This window comes from Oratosquilla oratoria, chromosome 10 (assembly GCF_046742065.1).
Source record: "Oratosquilla oratoria isolate Oo_2021 chromosome 10, ASM4674206v1, whole genome shotgun sequence".
NCBI lineage: Eukaryota > Metazoa > Arthropoda > Malacostraca > Stomatopoda > Squillidae > Oratosquilla > Oratosquilla oratoria.
Window position 1 is genome coordinate 59,190,402 of NC_134786.1, and position 22,500 is coordinate 59,212,901.

The 22,500-nt window shown below is 40.0% G+C and overlaps 1 protein-coding gene and 1 long non-coding RNA gene across 4 annotated transcripts in view; both read right to left on the reverse strand.

The window, feature by feature from the left end:
* Window positions 1-1,071: 1,071 nt before the first annotated feature.
* Window positions 1,072-22,500, reverse strand: part of LOC143029254 (2-oxo-4-hydroxy-4-carboxy-5-ureidoimidazoline decarboxylase-like) — a 22,512-nt gene continuing 1,083 nt past the window's right edge. The window contains exons 2-4 of one of the 3 annotated variants that reach the window (XM_076191946.1): window positions 7,103-7,256; window positions 3,504-3,726; window positions 1,072-1,436 (exon numbers count right to left, since the gene is read on the reverse strand). In XM_076191946.1, coding sequence (XP_076048061.1) covers window positions 3,531-3,726; window positions 7,103-7,256 — 350 coding nt within the window. In that variant the 3' untranslated portion in view covers window positions 1,072-1,436; window positions 3,504-3,530. Of the gene's footprint in view, window positions 1,437-2,787; window positions 3,036-3,501; window positions 3,727-7,102; window positions 7,257-22,500 lie in introns of those variants that run through there. The other 2 variants (XM_076191947.1, XM_076191948.1) reach the window with 2 other exon arrangements.
* Window positions 15,251-21,620, reverse strand: LOC143029255 (uncharacterized). The gene is made up of 3 exons (XR_012966807.1): window positions 21,559-21,620; window positions 17,404-17,519; window positions 15,251-15,280 (listed from the first exon to the last, which is right to left on the reverse strand). It is a non-coding gene; the product is annotated as an uncharacterized LOC143029255 (long non-coding RNA).

A 22,500-nucleotide genomic window follows, 5' to 3' on the forward strand; every position in this document is an offset into this window, starting at 1 on the left:
AGTTCCTACGTATGGGGATTATCCATTATATGTATCGTGCAACATTTTCACTTTAGTTAAGGTGAAGTTGTACGTCCCATAGACCTTTGGCAACGAGAGGTCAAAGGTCACTAGGCGTTCGGTGCGACGCTGAACTCTACTCAGTCCGCGACATGAATTGAAATTGACCAGAAGTGTAAGTGATTCGTGATTGGAGTGATATGAATTTTACCCCAGTCTTATACCCCATACAAACCCGATAGTGTGAAGTGCAAATGTGACGAAGCGTGTGCCATACAATGAGGGGACACGTTCTATGAGAGAACTAATCTCCCCTCAACACATATACCTTTATCCTTGCCTCCATTCCCATGCCACGCCCGAAGTCGACGAACACATCACCACCATCAAAACAAAGACGAAGAAAATCACCACACGGAAAGTTATGTTTTGATGGAATATCCGAATAAAAGAGTGAAATGATTACATATTCACAAAGAAACATGATGCTTTGTGATGCCATTGTACTTTTCAGGGTTCGATGAGTCCCTGGCGATCACAGGTATGTAGTTTTACGCTTCCAGTGTGAACGTTGTAATTCACAGGAGTATCCCACCTAGATTAAACTTACACCGTAATGATTACGTATTAAAGGGATGGAAAATTTGTCGGAAGTCGTAATATTCTCCACACTTTCCTTTGGGCAACAAAATTTATAAACCAAAATGGTTGCAATTTGCCTATCGTCTTCTGTCCAGTAAACTTTGACAGTTACAATTCTGTTAGCAAATTTAGTTTCTCTTTCGAGTGCTGGGTTCAGTTATGACTCATGAAATAATATCACCTAGTGCTTGCCCTTCGACTGCCGGATGAGCAAGGAAGATGTCACGTTGTCCGGCGCTACCGTTGCGGTTAATAGACTATAGTATTCTCCCTTATGAGTTATTAGATATGAGAGGTTGTAATAGTATCTTAACCAGTGAATGTGGTGGTAGTTATATAAAGTTCTGGCCATCATCAGGTCATTTTATTAAGACTAATTGAACGTGCGAGGTCTGGTCGGCATAAATACTGCGCTGAAGTATGTACAGTTTGTACACGCTATTTTAACTTCGTTTTCTATATTGCCAAGTGTTACTCTTAGTTAACTAGTAAGAGCGCAAGTGTAATTAAGCTGCTCTGGCTGGGGACTTTACAATAATAAAAGCATTTTTCAGCCCGTAGAAAAATGTCCCAGTTATCGCTGTCTTTTGAAAACGAAGCTCAAATTTATTCGAGAGCATTTCAGTGTGTTAATTTGACAGAGAATGCAAACAGGTTAAGGAAAATTATTTCTGCATAAAACATCATTTATTTATGTTTTCATAAAAGGAGACCCCAATAAGTAGGCTTGATCCCAGGAAGTACTCATAGGCAATTATTTAAGTCCATTTTCCTTAAAGTTTCCCAACTCCTCACTGCAACAGAGGAAATGAAAAGTGCCGCATATCAGTGTTGCATTTCATTGCTGTCATCTAATCAGCAAACTGAACACACTTGTCCCAAACTATTCACAATCATAATCATTCCTGTGTTTCATATTTATTTCACATCCACTTCATACAGTCCTGTCAAGTCAGAGCCACAGTGAGGTAGAGAGGCTTTATCATTCTCCAGGGAATAGGCTGGTTGTTGTATAGTGAACCCTCAATATTGAATAGTGGCATACCCTAAGGACCAATACTCCAACCTGTGCTATTCAACATCTTCACAAGTGATCTTGCAACACCAAATCCAGAGCATACAGAACAAGAGATTGAAATTTCTTCCCAAAGATACCTATGCCTATGGGAGGACCCAAGAAGCACTGTCAGGCACTGTAGAGCATACTACTCGCACATCTATAACAATCCTCCACCTGTACCATACAGTACATCCACAGAAAAACTATGTCACTCTCATCACAAAACAAGGTTGTCAAGGTTGACCACCAAACTCCATCAACCATCTCACAAAGACAAATCCCTATCGAAAGAAACAACAACCACACTAGCACACTTGCATTCAGGCCATTATAAAGTACTAAAACAGTACCACCACAGAATAGGCCTGGCTACAGAAACACACTACCCCAGGTGTAACCATAACACAGAGCACACTAAACACCTCATCTTACTCCGCTCCACCCAAGCTACAGGCTACCCAAAATATTTCTTCATTGAGTGACCTAAGGATCCAGTCAGGTGGTTATTACTAATTACCTGGGAGCCATGGGTCTCCCACAAAGGAGACCTGGAACAGTGGATTGATCAAAGGGACATATAATGTGGGACAAGAATACATGCATACATATACCAATGGTTATTTCCCCCTTACAAGTGAGGTAGCCAAAAAACAAAGGCATAAAATCCACTCCCACCCATTCCTTCCCCATATACTCCACACCCATTCACCCCACCTCCCTCCCTCTTATCTTGGCTCCTCCTGGATGACGGGTCATCCCTGCATCTTGCCCACTGCCCTGGTTTGGTATGTAATTAATTTTTTTTTTATGTATTCTTGTCTTTACAAAAAAGTGAAAACAAGAATACTCAAAGAATAATAATAATTACATAAACCAACAGGACAGCTTACAGCATTCTGATGTTAAAAACATTTCAGTGCAAAGTAATTAATGGAAATGCAGTGTGTTACATGCTAATTAGTGGTAATGGCAAAATTAGATATAAGTGCAAGAGATAGACCTCTCTCAAAGCATTTACAAGTGAAAAATCAATATATTCAAACAATATAAGTAAATTAAAAAAAAAAATTCCATTAATCTGTATTTTTGTAATTTCCTTTTTATTGTACTAAGATGAGAATACTAAAGACTGGTCATGTAATCTTAGATTGATCAATTGTGACTGGGTTAGACCTACATCTTTTTCTTTTACTTGAACTTTGTGAACAGGTAAGAATAAGATTAGATTGGTTAATTTTAACTAGAACTGTAGACAGTATTATTGGTGCCATGATGGTTCATGGTAGAAAATCCTCAAGAAACATTACCTGGTAGCCAAATTGGATCAGTATAACTGTCAATAAAAAAAAATAATTTTGGTAATCTAAGCCAATATTGTACATGGCAAAACTTATCCTAATATATTCTGCCTAACTTAACCCTAACCTAACACAGTGAATGAGATAGTGTCTGGAACATGTGTTATGATTACTGTAAAGTGAGTGAAAATAGTCACTTTGAAAATGGGGATATTAAAAATAAAATTTATAAGTTCTCCTCCTTGAGTGGATATTAGTCTCAAAACATTAAAAAAAGAATCTATGGCTCTGGTCTGTTGGCCCAAAAGTATTGACTGCAGAAAACTTGTGTAGTCAGTATCCCATACAGGATCATACTAATACACTGCAGGGTTGACAATTGGAATGTCTCTATCTTAAGTCATTAGTCTAATTAGATAAGGTAAACAATCTTCTGAAAGAGATGACATTTCATGTAACATATATTTCCAATCAAATTAATGTACATATTCCATTACACTCACCTTAAGTCTAGAATTTCAGAGAAATCTTCAAAGTTTTGGTTCTAGGGACACCTGCACAAGATTAAGCAAACGATGATAACAAATCTTCTTAGCTTCTTCAATGCCAGTATGGAGCTCTACATTGGGTGAGTTATCAACTCTTCTTTGCAACTCTTCAAAAATGGTTGCTTTCTTGTTCTCAAGAGCACATAATACAAATGGGAAGTTGAATTTGGTCTGGTACCTATTAAAAGAAAATTAGATACCTATTGAAATACAAGTGCAAAATAAAATTGATATCATAGGTTTGACCTGCCTCTTGCCAAACTCAGGCTGCATCTTCTCGTATACAGTAATCTTCTCATAGCTTGGATCACTACAGGTTCAAATTGTTGCAATTTTTCCACCAGGGTCTCCTTGTCCTAATCCCATCCCAGTAATACCACCTTGGCACAAATGTGTTCAGGCCACCAACCTGGATTGAAACAGAACCAATACAGAATAGGCTTGGCCAAATTCAAGTTGTTACAGATACAACTACCATAAAGAAGACACAAGTTCCTCATCCTGCACTGCCCCACCCTTGCCCTACTGAGACAACAAAATTCCTTATATGAGTGACTTGTAGATCAAGCCATTGGCTATTGCCAGATGCCTAGGAGCTGTTGACTTCCTCCAAGAAGACCTGAGGCAATGGATTGTTTGAGTGATTGTTGTAATCCAAACCCTTCTGTACTTGTCAAGTCTTTTATTTTGAATATACTTCAGTGATGACTTTGTATTCTTTCTTTTCATACACATTTCTATAATTCTCCTTGACTGGAAACTACTCTTATATCAATATTTTTATGAACTCACAGATCAACCTTTAGTTAAAAGGACTTGCATAGCATTGTCCATAGAATTCAGACAACAGATGCATGAATAAAGCCAATCTAACACTTCTCTTCTACATGCACACTCAACCTTTACACTAAAGCCATCCAGTATTTCCCAAGCTCAACCATAGCATACCAGAATGAAGCTAGACTATGCATGCATTTACCTAATTGTAGCATACAGGAAGGGAGCTATGCTCACGTGGTTCCATCTCTTATTTTCCAATTATTATAACTCATTTTGAATTCATGTATAGTTCCAGCTTGTGCCACAATATCTAGTCTATTCCTGGAATTTACATATCTGTATTGGAAGCTGCATTTCTTCGCATCCTTCAGTCACTTATTCTCCAAATAATATATTTTATTTTAAATTCATTTATGGTACAGCACATATTATATTAGCTTGTAGGCTATTCCAAGAGTTTATACACCTATGTGGAAATTATTTTTAGCTCCTTCAGATATGTGATATTTTAAAAAATTGTATTTACTTAATTTCCATGACCTTATGTGTGGCAGAAGAGTGCATCAGGCAATGAAAAATTTATAGCAACAGGCTGAAGAGAAAGTGCACAAATGTTACATTATAATTTTATATAGATATTTCTTTATCAACAATATCTTATAATAGAAATCTTAAGATTTGGTAAACATGTATAACTGATACTTTATTCTATATGCCATTCACCTTGAAAAGTCAAAATACACTTTGCAAGTTATCCCTAGGAAAGAATACATTTAGGAAAAAAAATACACACACACACACATATATATATAGTGTAAATGGGCAGGAGGTTTTCTCTCAAGCATTCTTCATGAAAGTGAATGGCAAGCTTGTTATGACAAAGCTTCTTGTCATATTTTTCTCTTTTTCTTAGAGTAATCTTGCTTTCTGTATGCAGTAACTGTAATATTTCTATGTATGTCATGTTGTAGAGTAGCAGACATAATTTGTAAATAGCCAGGATGCATTGTCACACCTCTTGGTGCTTCTTCAGTGGCAGCTAAGAATCTGAAGGTTAATAATCTGTTGTATGGGGATTATATACTCAGGTGGGGGATTTGGTGGGTCATCATTGGTTGGCATTGAGTAAAAGCAGCAACGACTGCAACAGCACTGTAGGAGAGAGGCCAAATACAGAGTATGGGATCCAATATATTTAATGTTTCGCACCAGCAAGGCTTCTTCTGAAGAAGCCCTGCTGGGCGATATGTTAAATATATTGGATCCCATACTTTGCGTTTGGCCTCTCTCCATTGGTTGGCGTTGCTGGAGTTTCCTGTTGTCTTATTGGTTGGTGGGTGGCATATGTTGGTATTCGTTGCCTTGTTTTCATTGGGTAATGATCTAATGCTTGGTAGGATTTTTAAGTCCTCTAGCTGGATATTCATTCCTGGGGATATAGTTCATTAATGTATAAAGCCAAGAAGCACTAAGAGGTGTGAAAACATGTTCAGGCTATTTACAAATTATATGTCTGCTGCTCTACAGCATGACATATGTAAAAATATTAAGGTTAGTGCCTACAGAAGGCAAGATTACTCTAAGAGAGAAAAATATAAGAAGCTGTGTCATAACAAGCATGTGGCCCCATTGGGTCTCCTGATGTTGATGGCTTAAAATTAAAGTGAATTGTGGTTGTTAAAATGTGTATATGTGTGTGTGTGTATATATATATATATATATATATATATATATATATATACCTGTATATATATATATATATATATATATATATATATATATAAATGGAGAACTATAAGGAATTAATTTATGCCCACCCCATCCAAGGGAAAAGTATAATTAGAAAAATAAAAAACACACAAAAGAAAATCAACAACTTCCAGAATGCTATCGTATTTAATCAAACCTGTATTAAAGAAAACCTGCTCCCAAAATACACCAATATATATATCAGCATTAGTAGTATTTTATGTTGGTTTAATGATGCATTGTCAGCAGTTGAGTAAGTTCCTGCCTTTAGTACAAGAAAACAATGTAATCACCAGAAAAAGAAAAATACTGATGGGTCCACAACAGGTCATACATGACAATAAAGTGGAGAAATTTATCTTCCCAAAATTCTATCTGCCTTTTCTTTATGATTCATATGTTGGGTCTGTATCCCCTTTCAATTGGAATTCAAGTGCTGCATGGTGACTCATTCCTATTTGTGCACATGTAATTCAAAGAATCAGTTATAGCAGGTTCTCAAGTTAGTAGCAGGTCTAGTATTGGTGTGTCATCTCCTTTTACTTACGTTGTTTCTTTTAACCACTGGGTTAAGGTGTTTTTCTCTGCAATATTTGATAGAGAATTTTACCACCTGCTTCAAATTCTTCCCAATTTATCTCTACATTTGAAATCATATATCAGGGTTATATTGGCACTGCTCAATACTTTTTTCAAGAGGAGAGATGTTTCTGGAAATGAAATTTGATTCATGTGGATCTGTTTCTATATAACCAACTAGTAGAAAGAAGATGAGGAGAGGAGTCACCAGTGGTAGGGGGTTGACTAAAGTTGGCAGAAGTCTTGGGGCCAGTTCAGAGACAGTGTTCCCTCATGGCTGCATCTCCAGATAAAAGTGAGGGTGTCAATAGATTTTAAAGATGGGTGATGGGGAGATGATTCTGACATCCGTCTCACAGGGTCCCAATTAACAGGTACCTATCATTGGTCCAGGCAGCTCCTACCTTGTCCATAAAACGTAATCATTATGGAGTATATATTCTTACTTTGAGTTTGCTGCATTGATGTAATCAAACTCCTCTTTGGAAAGTCGGTGCAACTCAGCACTCCTCTGTTCCATGGTAGATTCTTTAGAGAGCATATTCAATTGTGTCAGACGTCCACCCAAATCGGGAAAACATCGCAAAATGCCTTGTTTACCTGTAAGGAAAATATAAAAAAATTATTCTGGATGACAAGACAAATAAATCTATATACCAAGAGCTTTTCCCCATTTATAAGGGAGGTAGCCATTCCACTCCCACCATCCTTTCCCCACTCTCATCTTAGCTCCTCATGGGTGATGGGCCATCCCTGTATCCTGCCCACTGCCCTGGTCAGAAGCAATGTAGCAAAACACAACACATCCACAGCAAGACTGCTACACTTGTTCGGTGACCCACCCCCCTCTCCATCTCCTCATATAGAAAAAGAGAAGATGGGAAGAAATCCCTTCAGGCTACATCAAAATATCATTTACACATAATCACCCCCTGTCCCCCATTTCCTGCTCTTCCCTTCCTTGTATAACGGCATCATCTATACAGCCACACTCCACTCATCCCTATCTCTGCCTTCTCACTTCCTTGCTCAACAGACATTCTCATCTTCCTCATTGCCCCCTTCACCCCATCCATTCCTCTCATCCTCGGCTGTCCCCTCAAGTTCACTCCCTCCACCTCTGCCTTCCACACCTCTTTTACTAATCTTTCATCACACATTCTTTCCATGTATGCAAACCATCCTGATAAACTTTCATCAGTCCTATCTACTGTTGCAAGCTATGTTGCAAGGTTGCGACAGTGAAACGCATGTGGGATGATTTACGCATTTATTAATTGGTGGATTAAGGGTAAAGGAGGGCGCATGGTGCACGCAAGAAGGCTAACGGGTATCTGTCGGCGTGGGCCTCGAAGGTGTGTGTCCTTCGCTCCACAAGGCGAAGATGCTGCCATCGTTTAATATAGGTATATTCGCAACTCTTCCTAGGAGCTCTGCACTCTGAGTGCAGTTACGTGTATGTGACATCAGCATGCTTCCTAATGTCTGCACTCCTACCAACATTCCATCTTATTCCTAATAGGTGCCTTTTTGACTAGTCATTCGTGTCTATGTGGCACTGTGGTCACGCCTAGTATGCGTGGCCCTGCTTGATCCTCTTGCGTAGTTGGCCGTATGAAAGGGCTCATGTACAAGGAACGTCACTGCCGATTAGGGCATCACCATGTCGCATCACAACACTGTTGTACAGCAAACCATGCTACAGTATACTATGCCACATCAACCATCTCCTTTTCCACTCCTGCTCTTCTCACTTTGTTTCTCATTCTATCCAACTTAGTAATCCCCGTCGTACTTCTCAAGCATTTCATCTCAAACACGTTTAAACTTTTCCTCTTTGCCTCTCCTAAATTCCAAGTCTCTGCCCCATACAATACTGTCGTCACAATCACCCCTTCATACAATCTCCTCTTTGCACCCATTCCCGAATGCCTATTTCTCGTAACATTTTTAATCACCCAAGGCATTTACTTGTTTCTCTCAATCTACAGTTTACCTCCCTCCACTCCTCCCTTTCCTGCCACATACGACCCCAAATACCTAAAGCTATCCACTACCTCCAAGAGTTGGGGGCCAATCAGCAGCAACCACCCCTGGCCATCAGCTCTACGCAGATGGCACCGATCCCCAAGGAGGAGCTACGCCTACCTGGGGGAGTACCACAATCCTTTTTCCAACATACAATGTTACGTTTTTTCTGCACTGAGGGGTGATTTTCCGGCGATCACCCCTCTTCTTCTACTTTTAGCCGGAGATGTAGAGAGCAATCCTGGGCCCACCACAAAATACACATGCCCAACATGCTCTAAACCCATTACTTCGAGCAGACAGACAAAGGGCTCAGTTCAGTGCAATATGTGCAAAAACTGGGCCCACCTCACTTGTACAACACTTGCTGACACAAACCAATACACAAACACTTGGACATGTTCTACCTGCCCTCCAGTAACCCCACTCCCACCTCCCCAACCACAGCCAACACCCTTACCCACTCCCAATTTCCCTTTGCCCTTACCCCCGATTAGTACTCCCCTTCCTTTGTCCCCGATCTCTCCTTTCCCCCCTCTGACCCAGATCCTACACCTTCCCCACTACCACCCCAACCTCAACCCCAAACGGCAACATACAACACATACAAAACACACAACATCAACATATTACAACACAACATTGACGGTATTAACACTAAAAAACATGAACTTGAACACTTTCTTAAACAACACAACATACACATTGCGATTTTACAAGAAACAAAACTAAGACACTCACACAAAACACCATCATTTCATAATTACACCACCATCAGACAAGACCGGACTGACGGCAATGGCGGTGGACTCATCACCCTGATCCACCACTCCATCTGTTTTGTGGACACAAGTGCCACAACCAAAATTCTCCTCCCTACCACAGATAACACAACAGAAACCCAATCCATTCGTATCCGCACAGGCAACAATTCAACACTGACAATAGTTAACATGTACATTCCCCCCAATCATCCCCCACAGTTCCAAACACCTTCAGACCTCAACTTAGCCAACTAACCTCAATCCCCAACCTGATCATGGGTGGTGACTTCAACACCAAGTCGTCTGCCTGGTATGTCGACAACCCTGACACAGACAGAGGGCTTGATATACAGACTCAATTCGACTCATTGACTATCATGAACAACACGCATAATCATACACATATCCCATACCAAGCCCTCTACACTCCCTCCTCTCCTGATATCACCTTTTGCTCCCCCTGCCTAACCCCAACAACATCATGGAGAGTGGTCGGAGCCCTTGGCTCTGACCACCTTCCAATCATCATCACCACCAAAACAAGATGCACCCCAGCTGGCCACAGACACACTTACACCAATTACAAGAGAGCTAACTGGGAAGCCTTTACTGAAGAGACGGAACAACATTTTGAAACACTTAACAGTACACCAATCACAAACATAAACAATGCTGTGCACGCTTTTAATACAATCATACAAAATGCAGACAAGAGATACATCCCTAGAGGCAACAGAAAATCACACAACCCCAACTTCACACCAGAAATCCAAGGCCTCATCAGACAACGTGACACACTTAAACACGATACCCCCACACCTATCCCTCAAAACATAGCAGACCAAATACAAACACTAAACACTGTGATTGCCAATAAAATACATGAACAAAAAACACAAAATTGGCAAAACTTTATCAATACACTTGATCACAAAACAAACACCAGCAAATTGTACAAAACACTCAACAGCATTACAATATCCAATAGTAACACTACACGCACTCACGCAGCAATAATCACAACAACAGATAATCTACCCTCAAACAGACAACAAGCAAACGCACTCATACGTCATTTTGCACAGACAAGCCATCTTACATCTCACCCTGACGACCGACGCACCATTCGACGTAAGAAAGACTTCCCCACAGACTCAGACTATACACCCTTCATAGACAGTCAGACAAAACTCATAATGCATAATCTCAAGCACTCATCTGCCTGTGGCCCTGATAACATAAGCAACATCCACCTAAAACACATTGGACCACAAGGTATACATGCACTCACAAACATTGCAAACTACAGCTATTCACACAACACTATACCCGACATCTGGAAGCATGGTAAAATAATCACCATTCCAAAACCGAACAAAGACCCAACAATCCCAACATCACACCGCCCAATCACACTTCTCTGCACCCCCTCTAAAGTCATTGAACGCCTAATACTTAAACTTGTCACACCATATATTCCCCTTGCTGACTCACAACACGGTTTTAGGCCACTACACTCCACAAACACTCTTCTGACAAACCTCACACAAAGAATTTTAGATGGCATCAATTCAGATAGGCCCCACCACAGAACACTTCTTATAACATTGGACATTAGTAAAGCTTTTGATGCTATCCCCCGCCACAACCTAACAAATAAAATATATAACACAGACATGCACAATAACACCAAAAGATGGCTGGCCAATTATCTGGCAGGCAGGAATGCTCATGTGTCATATAATGGCCAATCATCGCACATCAGAAACATTAAGAACGGAGTACCACAGGGCTCAGTTCTATCCCCCACATTATTTAATCTATACATGCATGACTTACCCACACCAGACACCTCAGAAATACAAATCTCTTCCTACGCAGACGACATAACAATCACATGCACACATCGTAACTCAGACAAAGCTGCAGAAATAATCCAGCCTTACCTTGACACACTCAACACATGGTTCATCACAAACAGACTCAAAATAGCTCCAACCAAATCTACAGCAACACTTCTCACCAACTGGACAAAAGAACACAAATACATACCTCATCTCTACATCAACAACACTCTAATACCACACACAAACACACCGAAAATTCTTGGTGTAACATACGATACATCCATGTCTTTCAAACAACACCTCACAAACATAAAAAACAAATGCACACCTAGACTTAACGCACTTAAGTCAATCACTGGAACAACATTTGGACAAAACAAAGAAACTAATATAACAATATACAAACAATGCATACGCTCAGTGATGAATTATGCGAGTCCTGCATGGGCTCCTAATCTCAGTGAGACACACCACAACACCCTTCAAATCATACAAAACAAAGCCCTAAAAACAATTACAGGCTGCACAAATACAACACCTACAGACCATTTACACCATGAAACAAAAGTCCTCAAAGTCAAGGACCACCTCGACATGAGAGGCACACAAACACTTGCTGCAGCCACCACAAACACATCACACCCGCTACACTACATAGCAGAACACCCACACACACCAAGAAACATTAAAACTACACCCAAAGACCTTTATTACGCACAGATACTCTCTTCTCTTCCTCCACAACCACCAAATACCAGCCTCCGGAAACATATTCATAATCATATCACTCACCGCTCCATTAACACACTGAAAGACAACACACTGCTGCATGCCAGACCCCCTGATATCCACCCTTCTGAATCCTCTCTCCCACGAAAGGACAGAGTCCACTTGGCCAGACTGCGATGCGGTCACCACCCAGCACTTCTAAGCTACCAGAAGAGGCTGGACGACCGTGTTGTGAACAGCTGCCCAGGATGTAACACTTCACCCCATACCATACAACACATAATGGAAGACTGCATTATACACAATCATGCACGCAAACAACACAACATACACTCTATAAAGGATTTGTGGGAAAACCCAGTTTCGGCTGTGGCCTTCCTTGGGGAGACGGGACTGCTCGGACAGACAGTCTAGGGAACGACAACAACAACAACAACAACTACCTCCAGCCTCTCTCCTTTCAGACTTACTTCCAACTCACTGTCATCTTCTACCCTTGTCCATCTCATCACCTTGCTTTTACTCACATATACCTTCAACTTTCTCCAATCACAAACTCCGTCACTAACTCTTTTAATGCCTCCTCTGACCCTGCCACAAGCACAGTGTCATCAGCAAACAACTGGCTCACCTCCCACTTTTCTCCATTTTCTTTAGCCATATTCAGTCCCCTGCCTATTATCCTCACCATTACCTCCCACACCACCCCATCCATGTACACAGTGAACAGCCATGGCGACATGACACATCCCTTACGCAGTCCCACTTTTACCTCAAACCACTTATTTTCTCAATTTCCTATTCCAACACAAGCTCTACTATTCTTGTAAAAACTATTGACTGCCCTTAACAGCTTTCCCCTAATCCCATATATCTGCAAAACCTCCCACAGTGTCTTCCTGTCTACCCTGTCATAAGCCTTTTCCAAATCTATAAAGGCTTTCTCACAAATCTGCCTTACCACAAAAATCTGATCAATGCAACCCTTACCTTTCCCAAACCCACATGGTTCCTCAGTAATTACTCCCTCTGTTCCTTTCCTAATCCTCTCAATTAAAACTCTCCCATAAGCCTTCCCAAGTAAACGATAATGAATAAGTACAGTAATGTTATATGCGCTAATGAACTCAACAGAACCTCATAACACCGACTCTTAAGTCGAGTCGAGCTGTGTTATTCCCAAAGTACACTTCCAGAGCTCCGCATTCGCTTTCACTTGTCTTCTCATACTTGTCTGTATCAATTCTTATATTGTCTGAACCCAATCGGTGCGTGGTGACCTATGGTCTGCTATGGTTGTCTTCCTCGGATTATTCGTCAATCTATTCCTCCAAATAAAACCAGGTCTTCATTTTTTTTCATTTCTGATTACATGGGGGTAATTTCCTCATGAATATGAAATCCTCACAATAATAATGGATCATAATGATACTTTTTCTGTTCACTGCATCGAAATGTCAAAAATTTCAGTACATCACTGCTCTCCGTACAGATAGTTATGACTTTAAAGTGAGTGGATGACAAGGTAATGGAAAGGCAATTAGAATAACAAAGGGCGTTTTACATTTAGGCATCACATATCCTGTATTAGCGTTCGTGGCGTGAAGTTGCATATATGAATTAGTTGTCGTTTCCCAGACTGTCTGGCTGAGCAGTCCCGTCTCCCTGAGGAGCGCGACACCTGGGACAGGGTTTTCCTACAAATCTTTTATAGAGTGCAAAGTCCTGTTGTGGCAGCGTCTTCATTCTGGCACCCCCAACCCTAAGAGTTGGGGCCCAACCAGCCACAGCATACTCGTATCATCGGCTCTCACGAAGGTGGCACCGATCCCTGTATAAATTAGTTGAAAATGAATGTAAACAAGTTTACATTAATGTTGTGCTTTTGTCGTATTGTGTACAAGTGATTAAAAATATATCTGCTTTTTGTTGTTGTTGTTGTTACAATACATGTGTGTTAAATTTTGATTAATTTATATTACTTTATTTTATATTTTTGGAACAATAATACAACACTGAGCTTTTAAGAGGTCTGGAATAAGAACAGTGAGAGCACAGGACGTTGACAGCAGTAGGAAGTGCACTCAACTGAATTCAGCGATCCGAGTTCAAGTCCTGCCCAGGGCCTAAAAGTTCAACATTGCTGCACAGCAAGTCGGCACTCCAACTCTGGTGGGCAAGGAGTTATGTGTTTGTGTCAGGTCACAACGTTACCCATGAATCGGGTCATATATGAGTTCTGAGCTCTCATTCAGGAGGGTGATAGGTGTCGATCACGAGTCCAACACATCCAAGATTGTGAAGGTGAATCACAACCTGACACGAGCACTAATGTGTCCCAATGGTTCGTCTTCTAGGATTATATTCACCCTGAATTGGGATAGACTAACATATTATTATTTCCAGTTTATTTTCATTATCTGTATTGCAAGTACCCAAGGGTTCTTTCTCCTTTAAAAGGAGGGGGGAATAGTCATTGCATATACCCACCCTTCCCCTATCAAAAACCAATTAGTTGTCCCTTTCTGTCTTAACTCCTTGTGGGTGAATTGTCACCCACGCCCCCTTCTCGTTGCTCATGTCAAAGGCAATGCAGCAAGATGGAACACCTCCACAGTAGGGCCCGACAGCTGAGGCTGATTTACCTCCACTGCTTCATTACTTTGTACCCCTGTCCTCTCCTTCATCCACTCCAGAATTTACAGTGCATAAAAGAAGAAATCCCTTTGGGCAACGTCAATATTCTATCCATTCACAACCATTCCCATTCACATCTTCCTCATGCCCTCTCCCTTCCCTGCTCAGTAGATATTCCCCATACACCCAGTGCCCCTTTCACCCTGTCCATCCACCTCATTCTCTGTGCCCTTCGATCACACACACACACACACACATGCACGCACAGTTTAAAAATGCTCATATTTATCAGAAAATAACTAAGCTGCATAGTGCCAAAATCCTGTCAGAAAGGGAAATAAATGAAATTAATGCGTAGAGTACAATTTATCGTTTACTTGCCTGCCGTTGGCAAAAGGTCCAAGAAGTCACATATTTTGTTGTGCAGATGTTTAACATCTTTGAAAGGTCGGAAGCTCCATAGTACTCCAGCAATGAAGGTGCCATGTTCCATAACATTACCAAAAACTTTTATGAAATCTTCGTAACCCATGTCATTGACCTCTGCGATTGTCAGTTTAGTCATGCTCATAATTGAGTGTTGTGATCATGCCAGAGACGGCTACAGCTTGAGCTAAACCTGTGGCGTATATTAACGGATCCTGGATTAAAAACAGTACAAAACATGAAATGATATATTACACATTTCCATGGTATCTCTTCCTTTGTTATACACAGACAAGCATGTCGGACACTTCAGTAATGGTATAACTTACATATTAGTATTGATTTCAAATGTCAAAATAGTTAAATGACAATTTAAATTGTTTTCTAGATTTAGCATGAAAATATTTGTTCATACAAGAAATATTTCTTATACAAGATCACATTCAATGTTAATAGATTCTTCAGCCTGATTCGTTCACTGGTATTCCTTTGTTCATTTTTAATCATTTTCAATTTCTAACACAACAGTTAGTAAACATGAAGGCATTTCGTACATTTAGAAAATAAGACTCCAAAGAATGACTTGCGAAACGGTAAAAATAACCACTATGTCGTTTAGTGTTAACATGATAAATAATATCAGTCCATATCAGTTCACAAAGGATTACAAAGGTGGAGCATGCCGACAGGAGACCTTTTGGTCCATATCTAGGTCGGATGTAGAAAAAAAATCTGATAATAAAATAATAAATAAAAACTATAATAATGTAAATAACAAATAAAATACAGAAATAAATGCATATGTATAGTTAAATAATAAACAAACAGGTAAATAGTAAATAATAATAAATTGACATATAACTAATAATAAATGAAAATCAAACAGACAAATGATAACAAAACAAAAACAAATAATATAGAATAAATTATAATCATTACAGCATCTTGCTTAGGTGTTTATCTCAATGATTCTTAAAGCTTCGAACTGAACTACATTGCACTACCTGTGCAGGAAGTTTATTCCATTCATTAATTACACAGTTGGCAAAATTGTTTCTACCTACTCCCAAATTGAATCTATTTCCGGACAGTTTGAGACCATTGTTTCTTGTCTGATTCTCATTCAATGTGAAAATTTGGTCACTTTTGATGTCAATTACCTTTAGAATTTTAAAGACCTGTATCAGGTCACCTCTGAGTCTACGCTTTTTTAGGAAAAACAGATTCATATGTTTTAGTCGATTTTCGTATGATTTATTTTTTATATTTGGAATAAGTTTTGTGGCTCGCCGTTGTACTTTTTCCAGTCTGTCAATGTCTTTAATGAGATTCGGTGACCATACGGAAACAGCATATTCCAAATGTGGACGAACTAACGATTTATATAGCTTGTTAACGATTGATGGACTTTTGAAATCAAAAGATTGCTCAATCAGTCCCAGAATCTTATTTGCTTTCTCAGAGGCTGAAATACACTGCTTGGATGATTTGAGGTCGTTGCTGATAATTACGCCGAGATCTTTTTCACTATCCACTTTTGTTAACGAATTTCCAAATAACTTGTAAACGTACTTATTGTTATTTTTACCTATGTGCATTACCTTGCATTTACTTGTGTTAAATTTCATTAGCCACTTTTCAGACCATTGCTGTAATTGATCTAAATCTTCTTGAATATCTAATTGGTTTGAGTGATCATTTGCCATTCCACACAGTTTTGTATCATCAGCAAATTTGGAAACAGTAGATTTTAATCCATGGTCTATATAATTTATACTATGAATAGAAGTGGCCCAAGAACGGAACCCTGAGGAACTCCACTTGTAACATTTTTCCATCTAGAAGTTTTTCCATTTAAAACAACTCTCTGTTTTCGACCATTCAACCAATTACTAGTCCAACTTAATAGGCTACCACTTATTCCGTGTAAAGCAAATTTAGTAAGTAGTCTTTGGTGTGGGACGGTATCAAAAGCTTTTGCAAAGTCTAGATATATTAAATCTATATTGTTTCTTTTGTCATAATTCGAGATGACTGAATTGCAGAAACTCATACAGACGTTGTTCCAGATTTTACCGGGAAAGATATGAGGAAAAATGTATGACTTCTGCAACCTCTTTAGGTTCAAATAATTATAACTGACGAAAGAATTTTCTTCCTTATACTCATATAATATATACATTATTCATTATATACATCCGTCTTTCTGCTGAACACAATTCTCCGATGATGTTTCAAGTTTCTCCTAATAAAAAAAAGTGCACCGTGTATGACGTCACAGCTAAGTCACGTGCAGCACCATGACGTCACGCGTACCATCCATGTTGTCATTCTTGGGGCTTGTGTAACATTCCTGACATGGCAGTTTAGTCACGTGACGCCATCACGTCACTTGGCCGCGTGGGACTTCGGTCGAGTCTAGTCGACATCACCTGGGGAAGGTCCAGAGGCGTAACCAGCGCTTCTATCCAAGTTACGACCGAACTCTATTACTAATAGTAACACACTAATAGACTATTGGTGTGTTATTTGGGTCATACACCACCATTAAAACGATATGATAAGACGAAAATTAAAAGACAAAAAAGCAAATATATGAATAATACATAAATAGATAATGTATAGATAAAATAATGATAACAAAACAAACGTTCAAAACTTTTTGCGTAGGAGTGCCAACAACACCAAAAACGTAACCTTGTCAGAGGTAATGACAAATTCTTGGTGTTTGAGACGCAACAAATGAGTCATATACACGATTTCAAAGGATTACAAAAGATTACAAAGGCGGAACATACCGACAGGCGACCTTGCGGTCCTAGGTCGGATGCAAATATATATATATATATATATATATATATATAATAAAAAATAAATGAAATTTTAATAAATGCATAGGTAAATAGTAAATAAATTGACATGAATAACATATGAAAATCAAGCAAATAAACAAATAGTACAAAACAAATGGCAGTCATTACAGCATCTTGCTTAGGTATTTATCTAAACGAATCCTAAAGCTTCGAACTGAACTATAATGCACTGCCTCTCCATTCATTAACTACACGGTTGGCGAAATTGTTTCTACCGACTTTCAAAATAAATCTATATCCTGACAAAGTGAGACCATTCTTGTCGGATTCTCATTCAGTGTGAAAATTTTGTCACTTGATATCAATCCCCTTTAAATCTTAGACCTGTATCAAGTCGCCTCTGAGTCTACACTTTTTTTTAGGGAAAACTGATTAATATACTTTAGTCGATTTCCGCATGATTTATTTTTTTTATATTTGGAATCCGTTTTGTGGCTCGCCGTTATACTTTTTCCAATCTGTCAATGTCTTTATGAGATTCGGTGACCATAGGAAACAGCATATTCCAAATATGGACGAAAGAACGATTTCGTTTGTCTTCTCTTCGACTTTGATATTGACAATCTTCATAATCATACCTAATTTTCTTTAGTGTCTGGATAAATAGACCACATAGCTCATATACAAAAGTTATGGAATGCACATACTGTGTTCAAATTTTGGCCACTGTTGAAAAAAAAAACTGATTTGAAAACGCCATAATACTGGAGCTTATTATGACTATGATTCCTGTTTCCAGCCACCACAGCCCCTCCCTCCCAACGGGGTGGGGCTTGGGGCAAGATCCAGGGTTCTTACTGATATCCAAAGATATCTCCATCAGGGATGACGATCTTTCTTTGTACTTATTTATGTGCGATTTAAGATTAGGTAACTTATAAAGGAGTCAGACGACGACGAACCCGCGAGTCATCCCATCTCTTCCTCTCCTGATTATTCATTAAATTTCTTCTAACCATTAACGCGCACACACACGCACACACAAAATTTCTCTTTCCCTAGAAATGTAGTACCTTAGACTGGTGAAATCGCCCTTTCGGTTCAAGCCCTACTTCCCTCTTTTTCCCTCCTACTTACCCAGGGAATTATGATCTTCCAGTTCTACTAGACCCCTTGCCCCTGAAACCTACCCGATTTTTTAATCCTCTCTGACGTCACGTGCCACTAATGTTGACTCTAAAGGATCGTAGGTGGGTGACTGTGGAGGGAGGAACTGGATAGGGAGACTCGGTTCCTTCCCCAGTGCACTCGAAGGTCAGCTACACCTGACTCGTTCTACTGCCTGAGACACCAACCTACTACAGTATCTTATTTAAGGTCTTGGGCTGACACCATCACATCTACAAACACGCCATAAGTGAGTTTTCGAAGGGGGCAGCAGCAGCCCTGATTAATCCAAGATCCCTTTGATGCGCTCCCGCCCGCTCCGTAGCACCTTGTAAACAAACCAAAGAGATTTCCAAAACCCCTTGAGAACATTCTACAATGATAACACAGGGAGAATTGACCACCCTCATCAAAGAGGGAAATAGTCGTTGACACCATAGAAAAACACAAGCACTGCAACCCTGACCCTACTAAGCAACATAGCATTCCCGAGTCTACCCAATCCAACCAATTCTACCCACGTTGAGATTAGGAGCCCATGCAGTATAATCTCAACGTGGGTAGAATTCCATTATACACAATCATGCATGCAAACAACACAACATACACTCTATAAAGGATTTGTGGGAAAACCCAGTTTTGGCTGTTGCATTCCTTGGGGAGACGGGACTGCTCGTACAGACAGTCTAGGGAACGACAACAACCCACATTGAGACGAAGTAGACCCTGGGTTGGACCAAGATCTAAGGATATAAGGTCTAATCACTTCCGACCGAATTTCGAGGGAGTTGGCGCAGCGGGCCCGTGAACGTCACCTGGCTGTTCAAAGTGGGGTTGGCGGGTCCTATAGCTGTCAGTTGAAGCTGGTCCGTCGTTGTCTTCGCTCGCACCGCTCCACGCAATTAGTTATATTCTGACAAATATTACATGAAATATATATATAGAATATTATAGTTCCTGTCTATATATATGAATATATATGATATATAATATATAAAATATTATAGTTCCTGTCTTGGCGTTTCACAGTTTTCTTCAGTGTTTCACAAAGAGAAAACGGACCCAGCCTAATGACGTCAGAGGCTGCGCACAATAATTCAACGGTCTGACCTGTATATTTAGACCTTGGGTTGGACTACCCAAGATTCTTGGTTGTGAATGATTACAAAGGAGGAACATGCCGGCATGAGACCTTTTGTTCCATAACCAGTAAATAACAATAAAACTCCAAACTATACCCGTTGCACTGAGATCTGGCCGTTAGGGCGGAGCACTGAGAGTTCCCCTGTGGTGCCACATATAATTATTCTATAATTTCATTTTATTTTATAATTCTATTTCATAATTTTATAATGTTGCCTCATATGATTATATTATAATTTTTTGTCACACACCACCACTGAGGTAAAAATCAAAGCAATGTTTTCTATACAAAGGTTTCGTTTCTTTAAGTCTAGATATGGCATATGTGCATGAGAGAGCGACGTTGCCGCTACATCTAATCTCTGGCCCCGCCCCCCTCACACTGCATTCAGAAAACATTGCATCCACATGCACGTTCTCGCCATGGATGCCCACATGTGGCAACACCGGGAAATCTCCTAGCCCCGCCTTATCGGTCATTTCTCCTTGCGCTGACTATAGTCGATTCTCTCAGACCTCGTAATGACTCGCCAGACTCAGGCGGAATAAACAACGCTGAAAGACGTCTTACGCCATCGACCAGTAAATGCTACACCAACCATTATCCATACACTACCCCCATACCAACCGTCATACCGTACTAAACCAAACAATAATGCACTACATACAATAAAACTGCCGAGGACTTGTCCCAAATTAAGAAGATAAGTGCAGCAGCCTGCATCGGTTTACAAGAAACAATAGTCACAGTGACCAGAGACGGCTGCATATAATGATACTGCAAGATGGACAACGAAGCTGCCCATTTTCAAAACCCGTCAACCCCCTCACATTTACAAGTGGTGCAACCGTGAAGGGATGACACTCGGTCTCCGGACTGGGCCCAAGAAAGGTTTCTATCACTTGAACTATAAAAAAAAAAAAACAATCACACATGGAGAGCCGACAACCGGCGACTGTTCTCTTCGTACATCGTTCAGCCTGGAACAAAACACAGGTAACAGTCCAAACTTTCTAATTAGGCCTTTGGGAGAGCCCTAAAAACGTAGTTACCCACTGTGATGCTGTGGGTTTTCCACTGTAGTTACACTCAAGGCAACAATTAAGATTAAAAAACATCACACGCACGTACCCCAACCTTAAAAGCATCCTCATACCTACCCCATCCCCCCACACATTTTCTTTCACCCCAAGGCAAACGAAAAGGTACAGAAACGCATGCCTGCCCATGCATCTCATTACTACCACACTACACCCTTCTCCAAGCCACTCCTTCTGTCTGACAATTAAACTTCGTCTTGCCGTAGTTTCTCTGTTTCGAACGGTAGACTGGTACAATTTACTTTACCGACTGAGCTGCTTGAGGGTTGGAAGTCTACTGCCTCTTGGCCTTCTTGACAGAGGCCTCTTCCTCATCTCTCTCTCTGCTCTCTCACTCCTGGCTCCACAATTACGTAAACATGCACGCACATACACAGAGACTGCAGCAGATCCGAGGTGAATACACACACACACACACACAAGTTCGATGAGAAAGCGGTGTGTGCAAAAACAATACATGAATTTAAAAACAGTTTAGATAAAATAAGATATGAAGACGGGACACCACGAGCATAGCTCCCCTTCCCGTAAAATACAACTGGAAAGATCGGAATATTGAACGGCAGGAGGTAAAGTTGGATAATGAAAACCGTCTGGAAATACAATGTGGAGACAACGAAGGAACGGGAATGGACAAAACCTCACTTCAATGAGAATGATAATTAGAGAAGTTTGCAGGAGTGGCGTGGCAGACGTTAGTACAATCGAATGACTCTCCGAAGAAGTTCAGAAATGTCTTTGTTCAGCAGAGGATTCCAGATAAACGATAATTGACCGATTAGAAGAGTATGAAACCTTTAACACAAATTGTCTCACACTCGTACACCCAACCTCACCTAATTATCACAGTTCTTTCCTCTTTGTTGGTTTGGTTTTATATTTGTTGCAAATCACATTGAATGTAATCGCAACCTAATACAGATTTTTAACTTTTTTTTATCGGTGCTTGGATTCTGCTGCGTTGTTCATTGTCACCACTTGTTCGCTGCTGTCACCACGGAAGGACATAAACAATGACTGCACTGGTTTGATAAATATTGCATGCAACGTAAGATTTCCAGTTTTTGTAAAGTAAGGTCAGGCTTACCAAGTTTGTCCTTATAAGGATGCGTTAACATTTTAAAGCCAACTTGTCCCTTTTTTAGATATATTTGCCCTATTCAAAAAGGGATATTTTAAGGATTTTTTT